At 31.5% G+C, this 16,323-nt stretch overlaps 1 protein-coding gene across 1 annotated transcript in view; it reads left to right on the top strand.

The window, feature by feature from the left end:
* Positions 1–15,922, top strand: part of LRRIQ3 (leucine rich repeats and IQ motif containing 3) — a 78,273-nt gene extending 62,351 nt beyond the window's left edge. Inside the window, exons 8-10 of the mRNA XM_049772540.1 lie at positions 3,893–3,942; positions 7,704–7,978; positions 15,887–15,922. Coding sequence (XP_049628497.1) covers positions 3,893–3,942; positions 7,704–7,978; positions 15,887–15,922 — 361 coding nt within the window. The remainder of the gene's footprint in view (positions 1–3,892; positions 3,943–7,703; positions 7,979–15,886) is intronic.
* The last annotated feature ends 401 nt before the right edge of the window (positions 15,923–16,323 follow it).

Here is a 16,323-nt window from a genome sequence, read left to right as displayed (position 1 = left end):
AATATGAAAGTAACCTAGGGTGAAAGCAGGGAAGGAGGCAATCTATTATTACTTGCATTTCAGGTATTTGGAGTTTATGGGGAACAGACTCTATCTTTGTGGGTTAGAAATAATTGTGTACTTTTTAAAATTGTATTTTGTTGTGAAAATAAGCCATCCAGGAGATATGTTTTTGATATACATTTTTAAGTATTCATTCCCTGATTGTTGCCTACATGTACAATGTTGTGGAAAAAATGGATGGAAATACTGGAGTTCTTGACAGGCAGAGTAAGTCAGAAGTGAAAGAATAATAGCAGGTTATCTTGATAACGTGACACAAAGAAACAAAACTAGGAAACAGATAAAACCAGTTAAAACAAATCCTTGAAGTCTGATTCCACAGCTGAAGTTACCAAAAGGAGAGGAGAGTTGATAGATTGAAAGGGTTTTTGTGGATAGTGTTGTGGATAGTGGTAGATAGAATGAGGTAAGGTAAAATAGATTTGGAGAGATATAAAATACAGCCCTAAAATATTCAGTTTTTTAAACCAACCTGACCTCAGTACGAATTAATAAAATATAAACAGATAAAGAAAAAAATATTTGACTTAAGGTTAAATTTACTAAATTGGTGGAATTTAAGTGAATACCAATATACTGAACATTATGCTAGTAGTAGAAAATATAAAGATTAAGCAAGCTATATTTAATGTTTACAAAAACTAAAATCAACCAAGTAATTGAAATGAGTGATATCTTAAGTTTTTTTTATATTTACTATTGGCAGAAGAAAGTTCTGTGTGAACAATGAGTTGAATTAAATCCATTACCATGAGACAGTGCTTTGAAACTTTTCTCATCATATACAAATCAGTAATGATATTTATAAAGTATGCTGTGTTAAAATGAGAAATTTTGTGTTAGTAGATATATATATATATATATATATTTTTTTTTTTTTTTTGGTTTTTCGGGCCACACCCATTTGATGCTTAGGAGTTACTTCTGGCTAAGCGCTTAGAAATTGCCCCTGGCTTGGGATGCAGGAGGATTGAACCACGGTCCTTCCTTGGCTAGCACTTGCAAGGCAGACACCTTACCTCTAGTGTCACCTCGCTGGCCCCAAATATATATTTTTATTCTATTTATAGTATTTACTTATAAAGAAAATAGTATATAAGATATATACAATGTTAAATTTTCATAAAATTTTCTAAAAATCTTTACACTATTTTATTATTAACATGAACTTCAGTTCCATGAACATAAAATTTTTATATTATATGCAGTAAATTTTAAATAAACCCACAAATCTTCTGACACTTTCCTTCAAAAGGTGAACCCTAACTCTCCTCTCTTGATGTGCACTCAGTGATTTAAGTACAATGAATAAAATATGGTAAAAGAAAGAGTATGATCAATAGTGCGAGATCATAAAATATATTTTGTTCTCCTGCCTGCTCCTGCTTTTTTTTTTTTATCAGGAGAGAGTCAGAAACCATGTCAGAAGGCTACTTTAACCAATATGGACCCCTGAGTCCTGCAAGGAATGTCATAGAACCAAAAATAACATTGAGTACTTCTGGGTGTCTCCCTAACACATACACAAACACACACACAATCTTCTAGAATCACTAGTTAAGCTGTGTTCTCCCAATTTATATATTTTATAGTTTTGTTATTGTCTAATTAAAAATCTTTTAAAATTCACTGGTAATTTCTTCTCTGATTCAAGAATAATTATATTTATTACTATTCATTATTTAATTTACAAATACTTGAGATTTCCTCAGATATTATTAGTTTTTTGTTAGATGATAATGGATATTTCGATTTTACTGTTTTCAGTTTTGATTGAGATTTACTCTATATTACTATATATTCTTGCTTTGTAATTTTAATTAGTAAACATACCATATAAAATTGAACATAAAATATTTCACAATTAGAGTATGTATTATTCAATAATAAACAATTAACCCAATGACTGCAAGGTTTGCTGAACTAATCAATATCTTAATTATTATCTCTGACTAGCTATATTAAAGGCTGAGAAAGTCTATCTCCTGCTTTGATTACATAATTATCTGTTACTCTCTTTCAATCATTGCTTTATTTAAAGCCTACAATATGCTACATAGGAAAATTTATAATTTTCATTTTTTCCTAATTAAACACTTCTGTTTTTATCACTGTGAAATATCCTGGTTTCCCCATACTATGTTTTGCCTAATATTAATATCAAACTTTCTGTATATAACACCAATATACTATTTCTTTTTGGGGGGTTGGACAACACCTAGCTATACTCAGGGATTACTCATGACTGTGCTCTGGCAGACTGGGGGTACCACATGGGAAATGGAATCGAATCCTTGTCAGCCTCTTGCAAGACAAACGTCCTACTGCTGTGCTATCACTCTGGCCCAATACTATTTTTTTTTATCAATTTTACTTTTATTCTTTTATTGTATTTTTATACAATTATTTCTAGTCAGCCTTCAAGGATTTAGTATTTTTTTAATCCATTCTTATAATTTCTCCGCACTTGAGGTTTTATGATGTTTATATTTAATGGAGTTATTGTACTGAATATTAATAGTTTAGTTATAATAGGTTTTCTTCCCTGTTATGTTTTATTGCTAAATATTTTTCTCCCTTGATTTTTCTATGCTTTCTTTGGACTATGCTGACATTTGTGTAATCCATTTTTATTATCTGCTGGATTTTTAGTTAAACCACTTTGTACATTCCTCTCAAGATAAACCCTTATCTTTGTACAAACATAGATACAAATATATCTTTGTATCTTTTGTTTGTTTTTAGGCCACACCCAGCGGCACTCAGTGGTTACTCCTGGCTCTGCACTCAGAAATCCCTCCTGGCAGGCTGGGGAGACCAAATGGGATGCAGGGGGTAGAACCTGGGTCTGTTTTGAGTAGTCCACATGCAAGGCAAATACCCTGCAGCTTTGCTATTGCTCCAGCCCCTGTTCCGATTATATTTGAAGTGCTTTTTATATTGCTGTAGTGAAAGGAAATTGCTTTTTATATTATAGTAGTGAAAGAAAATGATAGTGAAGGGAAATGAATATTTCTGAATTGACATAATGGTATGAGAAAATGTTTAATAGACACAGTTATTACAGGCTTATCACATCACACATTCATCTACATGTTTACTTAGACTAAAAAACAAAGTATACATGGTGTCCACTTCCATAAAACCTTTAAAAAATTTAAGCTGTTTCAACAAAAGTATACTATATCTAAGACTTACACATTATAGTAAGGTATTTATTATTTATTACTAGGAAAGCACACTGTTATTTTTTCTTTGTGGTATTTATTAATATTTCTATAATTAAAGTGACCAGATAACTTATCTTCCAAATTGGATCATTTCAGAGAAGAGAGTGGACATTATGGTCACTGTTCTGTCAGGAAAATAGGCTTAGCCTAGAACTTTCCACAGACAAACTAGAATATATACATAGGATATATATTGAGGTTTGTGTATATATGCAAAATTTATATATATATATATATGTAGAGAGAGAGAGAGAGAGAGAGAGAATGCATGTTCATTTTGTTTTTTGTTTTGGGATTTTGGACAGCAGCTTATCATACTAAGAGCTTACTGCTGGCTCTCCACTCAGGAGTTCCTAGCAGGCTTTGGGGGCCATGTCATTTGGGGGCCATTTGATCAAATGCAAGGCAAATAACCTACCTGCTATCCCATCTCTCCAGTTTTGATATCTATACTACATATAGATATATTACTGATAAGTTTCTTTGTCTTTGTTAGTAGTATTCTATTAATTATTTGATATTTTGGCCTTTTGTGTTTTTTTATACATTTAATTCTATAATATATTATAATTTGAGTATTTTTATATATTTTAAAACAGGAAACTGAAACCCATAGATTTAAGTAAGTTTTCAGATCACATAGTAACTGGTAAAAAGTAGAATTTGAAGCTAACCAAAATGTCTTAAAATTTTAATTTTTTATCAATATATACAAGAGTTATGCTCTTGAAAACAAATTCACTCTTCTCTTTGTGTAGTCACTATTCCAAAAAATATGCATAGTAAATTCTACTACATATGACTCAGTTCCCTACCCACACTCCTTAAAAAAATAATAGAAAATTATTCTTTGCAAAACAGTGGACTAGAAGAGATAGAATAAGAGAATTAAAAAAAGACATAATCTTTTCTCCTGAACAGTTTTGTAGTGTGAATTGAACTACTAAATACATAGAATCTATTATATATATGTATATATATATAAATTGTGATAATTTTTAAGAAAATTACTTCTATTAAAGATCATAAATACCATTTTTATTAAAAAACAAGAAAAGATAACATGAAGCATCTGTAAACATACAGAATCTAAGCATAAATTTTGTATTTGTTACATATAACATATTATATACATATAACTTACTGGAGAAAACATAATTAAGCAAAGTTCAAAATATGGAAGATATTGTACAAACTTAGAAGAATTAAGCTCTTCTCCTATAATACTAGGTCTGAGTTTTAAAAATGATGATATGTTTTCACCCTAAAAGTGGAGAACCGTGTATTTGTGACTTTTCTTTGTGCTGAGGACATGTAATGATAAGAATCATGTTTTGCAACTATGAATGCTAAAGCAGTATGCTAAATCAGTCTTGAACCAGAGATCTTGGAAGCATAGATATTTTAAATTGCAAATGCCATTAAGTTCAATGAACCAGTGACTAACATTTTCAGTCATCAGCCACAAAAAAGGATAAACAGTAAAGTATTAACTTTACAAACCCTCTAGTTTCACTAAAAAGTCAAGTATGAATGACTTAAATTAAATCATTGAGAAGTAATTACAATGGCAACTTAACTAGTATTGTGTTTCTGCCCCATTTATACAGTTTTTTTTTCCAGCCTCTAAAGTGATGCTCAGAGGGTCCAGGGCCCCCATTTGAATTATGACCATGCAGGTCCATTACTCACTCAGCACAAGAGCCCAAGAGTGTGAAGTTGACCTGGTACTGCAATGAGTGGACATTCAGGACCTCACCTATTCAGTCTCACCTAGCAGGTGCTCAAAGTAGTGCTGAAAATCAAACAGGATTTTAAACATAGGCCAGGCATGTGCCCTAGTTGCTGCGCTATTCATTCACCACTGACATTTAATCCTAGGCCAACTTTTCATATCACATTTTACACATAAAATCAGAGCACATTTTTCCTAATAGTATCCCCTGCCTATACACTATGTATCCCAGAACCAATACTTTATCTTTTATAGTGTCTTATTTTATACTCAAACTCTTAATATCTTTTTCTGTAAATTTTTTAAATATTTTTTTGTTTTCCACTTTTAGACTTAATTTCTGCTTAGCTATATATTCTGCTACCTTTTCTAATGTTAGTATTCTCTTGGTCTACAGTGAAAATTCTGATAATTTGCTTCTTTTTTACTCTAGTCTAGGTTATGGGCTATGCTTTCTTTATGACCACAATAACTTCACAAAACGTCACCTCGGGTTTTTATTATATAAAGAAAATGATTAATTGTGTAAGTGAAAAATCCTTGTAGACTAGAGTAAGCAAAAAAGGTAACTTTAATAGAGTTAATCAACTATGGATATCATCTTTCCTTAAAATAATTATAATTTATAAACTTATTTGTCAGTTTATTCTAAATCTATCAGAAACACAAATTAGAAAAGGTATAAGTTTTATTTTTTTTTTGTTTATTTGGGGGGGGCAATGCCAGACTATATTTGGAACTTCCACCTGTCTTTGTGCTCAGGGATCATTCCTGATGGTGCTCAGGGGTTTGTGTCCGGTGCTGGGGATAGAACTCAGGTCAACCACATGCAAGGCACATACCTTTTCTCCTGTTCTGGTCCCAAATTTGTTAAAATTATTCAAGTTATTATGACAAATATGTTTAGGCACATTAACTCAATTATATTTGCCATTTATATGGGTATAATGATAGGCCTAGTTGTATACTTCTGGTTATTCAGACAGTCTTTTAAGAAATTATTTCCCTTCATTCTGGTGGATTCACCATCTTCAGAAGAAATATAGTACATAGAAAAATGCACTTGTCTCCTAATAGTCTTATAACAGAAATGATTTTTCACTTCTGCCTACACTCGATTAAAGGACTGTCTTATGGCTCTATTTTAATATGTGAAACAAAGTTTAATTTCTTTGGTGTCCAATAGAGAAAATCATTTTTAATAGGACCATTTATTTTCAACATACTTAAGAAAAATAAGATAAGACTAAATACACATTTTCAAATATGATATATTAAATATAACTATTTGAAATTATATTTTTGTTACTTTATTTAAACACTGTCATTTACATAGGTACATTTGTTTCTGTTATTCCTTATTTCACCACCAGTGTAAAATTTCCTTCACCATTGTCCCCAGATTACCAACCAATTCCAAGTCTTTCCCCTTGATGGGCACAAAGTAATTTATTTTATATTGCTTGTTAACAAGTAAGTGATAATGAATTTTTGGTGTTATTATTTATTCTTTTAAATAAATTTTTATTATGACAAAAATGCATTACAAATCTTTCACAGAATTATTTACGGTACATAGTGACAATGAAAGAGGGGCATTGCCACCACCAGTGTTGTCCTCCCTCCACCCCTGTTCCAAGCATGTATCCCACATATCCCTCCTTTATCCCCCAGAATACTAGTGTAACTGGTCTCCACTTTACAGCTTGTTGTAGATTGGCTATCTATTCTGTTGTCATTGATTTTAGGTTTGGTGTTCAAGTCTGATCATTTTTTCTTTTCACTACATGTTCATATGGTAATGAAATTATTGAAAATTATTATATCCCACACTGGGGTCATTAAGCCATTTTCTGAAAGTTTGCTAAAGCTCTCTGTTGATAGTTTATCATTCTGTTACTGGTTTTGTTTATTACAATAGAAGTAACTTCTATTCTACTTTGACATCTAATTTGGTGTTTTCATACTGGAGCAACAGTTTTTAAAAATTGAAGGTGTTCCACATCTGCACAATACAGGATTCACAAATTCTGTGAGTGACATGCTGGCAGCTGTGGAGACCTTTCTGCAGCTTCCAGTGCTTCAATAAATATGGAAATGGGGGAGAGTACCAGCACTTACTCTGATAAAAATCGTGAATCTCAGTCTTAGTACCGGCATATCTGATGTTTTGTTGATTTTCTGTCACAGAGATCAGTGCTAATGCAGTGATGTTGGTCCATTGGTGTAGTGGTGATTGTGGGTTGTGGATGAATTGCCCAGGCTTTAGTATCATTGGGACCTGGCCTCGGGAGAGTGTTCCAGTTTTGCAATTTGAGACTTGTGTACTCATATATTTTGCAGTTTGGTTTATATCTCTTATAAGAATAAGATGAGTCCATTGAGTAGGCATAGCAACACTATGGGTTTTGTCTGTTGTTAGAAATTACATTTTTAAGTACTACATATAATAAAAGATACAGCTGGAAAGCCAGTGCAAGTTTAATATTTGTGAAGTGAAAAAAGAAAGGAATCTCTGCAGTTTGAATTAAAATTATTCAATAATTATATTTCTCTCTATTAAATTACAAAGTGAAAAACAAACAAGAGCTATCAAAGTGTACTTTAGAATGTCTCTGAACAATGGGGACAAAAATAAATTGAGTTTAACACTTATTTTCCTATATGTAATATAGGTCAAAGAGAACCTCAATATGGCACTATGGATGAAGTAAAGGATACAAGTTTTAAGATATCAGTGTTCAAAGTACCCATACACACTTCAGATTCAGTGAAGTGGGCTTCAGGACTCAAAACGAAAGAAAGAGATTTTTCACCTGTGTATCGTCAACCATCATTTACCTCTCTTCAAAAACAAGTAAATACCAAAAAAGACATTATGCTAAATAAGAACATAAAAGAATTTTTTGCAGTGCACAGAGCTGGAATAAAACTCCAACCACTTTGTGATGTTGATAAATTCTATTCAGAAAAAAAAATTCTGGAAAACCATAATAAAAAAATATCATCTGTGAACATGGCACATGATTCCCAAGAAAAAGCTACATTAAAAATTCAGAAAACATTCAATGAAAAAATACGCAATATAAATAAACAAATTTTAAAGGATGAGGAAATGATTCAGAAAACATTTTATCAATTTTGGAAGGACAGAAAACTTTACCTTACAAAAGTTAGAGAAAGGAGAGCTCTGTTTCTAGAAGAGAAAAAGCAAAAGAGCGAAGAGCGTTTACTAGTTCAGAAATTAAATAATGAGCGCACTCGTGTAATCAAAGGAATAATTAATATGGACAGATCAAAGAAGAATAAGGCTATTCTAAATGAGAAGAAAATGATTGTTAAGCAAAGACAGGAAACAGAAAGATACAAAAGGAGTTTAATTAAACAAATACAGGAAATTAGGTAGGTATAATTCAGATATTACAGCTGCGTTTAGCTCCCTTACATCTGGCTATTACTACTATTTGAGGCCTAAGAAATAGTAACTTAGTATTTTCTACTTTGGTAAGTAGAGATAACAAAATAACTTATTATCTCTCAAATCCTCTAAATCTAAAAGGGAGAGAAAGTTTACTCAGAGGTGATCAAGGTTTACTTCTGGTTCTATTGACTATTTACCAAACAAAGCCAAGAGCATTTAAGTACAGATCCCAGAATAAAATATTGGCTTAAGTATCTCTTATATATAAAAAGTATCTCGTTTACATAAGGAATTTATTGAGACAAATTTCATGTATTGATAAGGAATGTACTATATATGTGACTTATGTTTTTTCTAACATGGTTTAAAGATATATGTATATATATGTATGTATGTATATATATATAAATATATATATATTTGTTGTTTTTTGTTTGTTTTTGGGTTACACCTGGTAGTGATCACGGGTTACTCCTGGCTCTGCACTCAGAAATCACTCCTGGCAGGTTCAGGGGACCTTATGGGATGCCAGGATTTGAACCACCGCCCTGCATGCAAGGCAAATGCCCTACCTCCATGCTATCTCTTCAGCTCCGGTTTAAATATATTTTATTAGCAATAAACTCCTGGAAATGTATAACTTATTTACACTATCATAATGTTACAAAGGTCTTCTTTAACTTTTTTTTTTTCTATACCCAAGAATCTTTCATGGCAGGGAACCATAGGCCACATAGGATCAAATAAGGTTCAAACTAGTACAAGGCATGCAACTTAACTTTGCACTATCTCTTTGAACCTAAACCAGTTCTTTTTTATTATTCAGACACCAGCCTAAAAGTTCATCTTTTTAACTTTTTTAATTTTACTTTTTTATTTTTTAATTAAAATATTTAAGCACCATGATTACAAACATGGTTGTAATTATGCTTCAGTTTTAAAAATGGATATTCCCCTTCACCAGTGTAATTTTCTCATATACCAGTGCTGCCCATTTCCCTCCTCCCCCAACCCCAGCCTGTATTTGAGACAGGCATTTTATTTCTCTTACTCACTAGCATTGTCATGATAGTTGTTAGTGTAGTTATTTCTCTAATTTCACTCACCTCTCTTTGTGGTAAGCTTCATATTGTGGGCTGGTCCTTCCAGCCCTCATCTCTATTGTCTCTGGGTATTATTAAAATAATGTATTTTATTTTTCTTAAAACCCATAGATGAGTGAGACTATTGTATGTCATGACTTCATCTCTCCTGAATGTTGCATAGTATTCCATTATCTATATGTATCACAGTTTCTTTAGCCTCTCATCTGTTGCCGGGCATCTGTTTTTTTTTCCAGATTCTGGTTATTATAAATATCACTGCAATGAATATAGCTGTGCAGAGGTATTTCTGTGTTGTGTTGTTGTGTTCCTAGGGTATATCCCTAGGAATGGTAAAGCTGAATCATATGGGAGCTCAATTTCCAGTTCTTAGAGGAATCTCCATACTGTTTTCCATAAAGGATGGACTAGATTGCATTCCCACCAGCAATGAGTGAGAGTTCCTTTTTCCCTACATCCCTGTCAGAACTGATTTTTCTTTTCTTTGTAATGTGTGCCAGTCTCTGTGGCATGAGATCGTACCACATTGTTGCTTTGATGTGCATATCCTTGATGATTAGTGATGTGGAGCATTTTTTCATATGTCTTTTGGCAATTTGTGTTTCTTCTTTAAGGAATTTTCTGTTTATTTCTTTTCCCCCATTTTTTGATAAGGTTAGATTTTTTTTTCTTGTTAAGTTCTGTCAGTAACTTGTATATCTTCAATATTAGCCTCTTATCTGATGGGTATTGGGTGAATAATTTCTCCCATTCTGTGGGTGACTTTTGTATCCAATCACTATTTCCTTTGAGGTACAGAAGTTTAAACCAGTTTCTTAATTAATGACTACTTGTATCATTAATGGATCATCACTGAATCCTTAGCTAGCACTTGAAACTTAAAATTTTGCAATTTAACTTTCATTTCTCACAACTGATGTTTCCTTATTCATTCAACTTCATGGGACTGACCAATTCACAAATTAGTGACATTTATTTTCAATCCTACTCTCCATTTCTCATTCAGAATTTCATTTATAATCTAAGATTTCACATTATATTTCAACTTTCGAGTTATATCTACATCCTTTCTTGTATCCTTTCTTACCCATATCTGTTTTCAGCCTATAAACTTTACCTGCCTTTTAAAATAAAGTTCACTTCATTTCCTACTTAAATCAATCAATACCTTGCAATTGCCTGCAGAATCAAATCGAATCTCCCTTGAATGCCATTTCAGACATTATGCTCTGTTCAAATCTATCTAGACTCAATTCACTAAATTTTCTTCAATAGCCTCTTTGATCTTCCTCTAACAGTGATCTTTGCTCCAGACAGACTAAATTATTTACCAACACCTATCCATATTTATACCTATTTGTAACTAGTAAATAACTTATATTACCCCTCCTTTCCTCAGATAAGCGCTCCACTAGGGCATAGAAAACCCAGTGTTACTTCTGTATGAATATGTGAATTATATATATATATGATATATATTATATACATATGCTACAAAATTAAAAAGATATACAAATTAAAATGCTTTTAAGTGTTCACATTGGAAAGATCGTAGTGTCTATATATGGAGGAAAAGGGGAAAAGATATTTTTTTCCACAAAGATACATCACTAGTATCTGATGTTTGTCTAAGTGAACTGGATTTCATCTATGTTTGCACTCACTACAAAGTGTGAAAATTGTATGATCCTGTCAATATTTGTTTAGTGACCAAAACTGTAACACAATCCCCCTTCATCTCATCCCACTGTTCTAATCTAAATGAAGTCCTTTCATTTGAAGCACTTTATTTAAATCTCAATTCCAGAAATTGTCATAAGGGAATTCATATCACCATAGCTTGTGAAGTTTTTTTTATAAAAAAAAAAAGTGGTCCTATCTTTCCATTTCAGCACCCGGTACATTAAGCAACTGGCTTTATTAAATAATAGCACATTTTATTTACTAATTATATACTAAATAGAATAGAAAAAATCCTATCACCAATAGGACCCAGTTTTATTTTCCTTTTTTTTATATTTATTTTTGGATCTTGGGGCCATAACCATGGTGCTCAGAGCTTACACTTGGCTATGCACTCTGAAATCACCTCTGGTGAGCTCTGGGGACTATATGGGATGCCAGGAATTGAACCCAGGTCAGGCACATGCAAGGCAATTGCCAGACCTTGCTATCTGTGCTAGCACTGTGCTATAACTTGATAGCCCCAGTTCCATTTTCATTTGACATACCAATTAATCGAAGGACAAGATGGCATGTGAGAAAAGTTTTAGTAGCAATAAACCAGCATGTTATAGTGATGCACATTTTTGAAAACCAGGAGAATGTCAGAAACTATTTATATAGGAAAATAGGAAAGTCTAAAAAATGGGCAGATTTAGCAGATTGTTGAACACCAAGGTGTTTAGTAATTTCCCTGGTGAGCAGAGATCTTCTGAGACATACTCCTCTGTATCTGAAAATCCAAACCAAACATTTTAGTTAAGGATTATACTGTTACTGTGTATTCCTTATAATAAGCGTTTTTTTTTTTTGGGGGGGGGGGCATAGGAAAGGATAGGAAACACTTTACTACATTTTAACTCTCCTGCTCAGATGCTCAGAGTTTGCTGTTTTTTAATTTCAAATTTGTCTCTTAATTTCTTTTGGGCCTATTTCAATCCCAGTTGGTAAATTAGTAAAGGCTGTATGTAAGCCTGTTTAAGTCATATAATAGCCTTTGGGAGGGTCAGAGTTTTGTTATTGAAGCTACTGGAATGAGAAACAAAGCACTTTTTCTCTAAATGTATTATGAAAATATATAATTAGACTTATTAAATAGATGCCAAAATATAATGACCAAAGCTATTAAAATGGATATCCATTTTAGAGCAAGTCTTTATGTTATGGATAAATAAATTTGTATTATGTGTGATTTTTATTTTTCTGTAGTAGTATTGGTATTTCTACTCAGGAATACTTACCTTCCATTAAATTTATTGAAATAGTTTACTTTCAACTACTGAAGATTCCTTTGACAAGTGACATGGACATAAAAATCACTTAACCCAAAGAAACAGAACATTTAGGTGAAAAATAAATATCATTTTTTAAGATTAAAATAGTTAAATAATAACATAATGATCATCAAAAGAGATACACTTTCTAGTTAAATTGTAAATAATTAAAAGGTGAGAGTAATCTAGAAACCTTAAAGAGGAAAACTTAAATAAACATAAATCTGTTAATAAATTCCATTACTTCCTTACATCCCCAGAAAAATAAATCAGATACATTTTTATCTTCTAAAAACTCACATTCCAGTGGCAAATATAACTATGTTATTAAATTATTCTGTGAAGTAGAAGTGGTAAGGTATAACTGTTGATTCCAATTTTTAAAATAAAAAACTGAGGGTAAAGAATGAAATGCATAATGAAGGGAATAAGCAACATTGGAAAAGTTCAGACTAGGTCACAGAAGTGAAAAGAAGTTATTAACATTAATTATAACAAGTTTATGAAAATAGATGTGATCTCTTAGGAAAAAAATTAAAAGACCTCTAAGTATCTATTTGCATAGTAAAGACAATTAGACATTCTACCAAAAATAAAACACAGAAATTTTGAACATAAAATCTTTTTTGAAATATTTTAGAAATGTATAACCATAAGAATGCAAAGTGAGTGATACTATCTCAAATATAATATTTTAAAATTTGTCCCTAATGATAATGATAATAAGCTTATTAGTGAATATGGTATGAAAATCAGTGTTGTCTCAAAATATTTTAAACTATGTTTAGTAAATTTGGATCTCATTAGTTTTCAAAGGTATTTTAAAAACATAAAATTGTGATTCCTATAAATATGGATATTTCAAGGATTTTATATATAACTCATTAATGAAAGAACCTCGTAAGATGCTATAGTAGTCATATCCAAATTGAAAAATCATTTATATAAAGATAATCAAATAATACAGTAATTTATGAATAAATAGTCACTATTGGCTAATAATTTAAATAGCTTTAGAAAAATTATTTCTCTAGATAAGAAGAATTTGTATTATTCAGTTATCCTCAACTTACAGTGTAATAAACAACTCAAAGAAATTTTTTAAAATTCTAAACATTGGATCTAAAGGGAAAGTACAGTTGGTAAATTTCTTGTCCTCTGCACCCAATCCAGATTCAATCCCCAGAATCCCTGAGCCCTGCCAGAGTGATCTCCATGTCAAAGCCTGGAATAAGCCTTGAGCACAAATTGATGTGGCCCTAAAACTGGGAAAAAGTAAAACACAAAAAAACTATGATTGTCCCACAGGAATCCTCAATAATTAATTTATTTCTTACTTTTCTAAACAGCTTCACATAATAAATAATTTCTAATGCTAGATTAAAATTTATTAACCTTTAAATTCTGGTGATATTTTAAGGGACCAAATTACTTTAAAAATATGTTTATGGCTTAGCTACAAGTTTCTTAGAAATCATTTGTTTATTTTTTTTTAACTTTTCCTCTCACTGGGGCTTACAAACTCTGGTACGATCAGATTACTCTAGTACACTGTGGTATGATCAGGATTACTATAGTAACTATGGTATTATCAGAATTATTCTAGTATTCACATGAGATGGGATTAAATTATTTACAAAATATAAGTAAATATTATATATCAGGGCCTCACACTTGCCCTGGACACTTTCTAAGCCATTGAGCATTCTTCTGGACCTTTTCTTCTTGGACTCATGATAATAGAAGTTTTATGATTGCTTCAGTTCTTTCAAACATCACATCAGGGTTTGAATTTGTGCTTTCTGAGCAAGCACATAAAGCAACAAAATCATCTTTCAGGACCTTTTTGCTGGGTTTCCCAAGGTTCAGGATTCACCTTACTACCTCAATGCATGTGGCAGCTCTAGGTTTAAATTCATGGTCTTGCATTAGTTGGGCAACTACTGTAAACCATTCAGTATCTCCTGGGTTGCTATTGTGAAGTCTTTATAAATACTGCTTTATTTCACAGTATTAAATGCTATTATTAAGAGGAAATATTTTACTAAAAAGTAGTGTTTATCAAAAGATAACAGGTACCTGTTATAAATAATTTATTTACTGAAGAACTTTATATAATATGTCCTTAAATATTAAAATATTTCAAAATTTTTACAAAAATGTATAAACATTTTTCATTAATTTCAATGTGTTAGAAAAAGATATGAAAGAGGTAGCAAAGATGAAAAAAGAGAGGAAAAGGAAAAGAAGAGATGGAAATAATAGAGAACAGGAAACATTTCTTGTTTATTTATTTAAAAGTTTTGGTTTTGGGGCCACACTAGGCAGTATTCAGCAATTACTACTGGCCCTATGTTCAGAAATCATTCCTGGCAGGCTCTGGGGACCATATGGGATCCTGGGAATCGAACTTGGGTCAGCTGCATGCAAGGAAAACTTCAACCCACTGTTCTATTGCTGGAATATTTCTTACATATTAATAAAATTTCTTGAATAGAGAAAAAATGCTTCTGGCATACATAGGTCTAGTGCAAACAAATGTTAAATAAATTTAATCAAGTTTATTTATTACAGCAAATTGAATGTTTAGCCATCATTAATTTGGAGAGGACAAAGAGTCAAGTGAACTTCATAATCTTAATTAAATTATCTTCCGTTATAAACTACTATAAATGCATATCCTTTAAAGGATATACAAATCAACAATGTTCTGGTCATGTGTGTTCTAAAGAAATATTGTTGTAGTTGAAATGTTTTCAGATAATCAAATGTAAAAAATGCAGAAGATCAAATGCAGAAAAGAGTTGTGACTTAAAAATGTAAAGTTTCCAGAGATCACAGTATTTCAGTTATTTTTGCCATTTGATTCTCCATTATACATGCCCAAAACTTGACCTATAAGCATTCTGAAGAATCCCAATAACTAGTTGCTAAGTATGTAAAACCCATAGTCTGTTTTAGAATAAAGAAAATAGAAAAAAAGTTTTAAGAGCTTGAGAAAAGACTTATCAAAAATTTAAAAGTAAATTAAAAGAGAAATCTAAATAAAATAATCTATATATCAGACAAATGCTAGTTTATATGATGATATGACTATAATGTATTTCTTTATTATTTATGTCTATATTCTGAAAAAATAATGCTGCTGTTCAGTAAAGAACTACAGAGTGAGCACTTTATAGCAAATAATATCATCAGCAAGGAATATTTGCCAACAAGAAGGGCCTCTTCTTGTCTTTATTTGATTAGCATTTGACTTACTCTTTATGCGTGACATTTTTATTCTGACATATGAAGTTTTTCCTTATCTAATATTTGCCTTAATCATACTTTTCAAGCTCATAAAAACAAATCTTCTATTTGTCAGTCATTAACTTTTGAATCACAAGAACTTTTAAATTCTTTTCCATTGATATGTTAAAAATCCTGTTAGACTTGGCTCCTGCAAAACACACAAATTTCAGATAAGCTTTTCACATAATGTCCACAATAGATCAATAGATAGGCTTTTGCTAATGGATGTCATCTTTGTTTGTAGAATTAAAATCAGTGAAAAGCCTGTAGGCCAGAAAAACTAATATCAATATTTAAAGATTGCAGATTGCCTAGATTTACAATTATATACAGAAAAAAAAACTCTTTATTGGAAAAATCTATTTTGAGGCAGGACAACTATCTAGAGGCAAGATCTTGTTAAACAAGCGAATTCCTTCTTCATTGTTTGAATACCCTCCTCCTCCCTCTTGACACCCCAGGCTTCATAATACAGATTAGA

This window comes from Suncus etruscus, chromosome 4 (assembly GCF_024139225.1).
Source record: "Suncus etruscus isolate mSunEtr1 chromosome 4, mSunEtr1.pri.cur, whole genome shotgun sequence".
Classification (NCBI taxonomy): domain Eukaryota; kingdom Metazoa; phylum Chordata; class Mammalia; order Eulipotyphla; family Soricidae; genus Suncus; species Suncus etruscus.
Note: the sequence above shows the minus strand (reverse complement) of the source record. Positions and strands in the feature narration are given on the sequence as shown.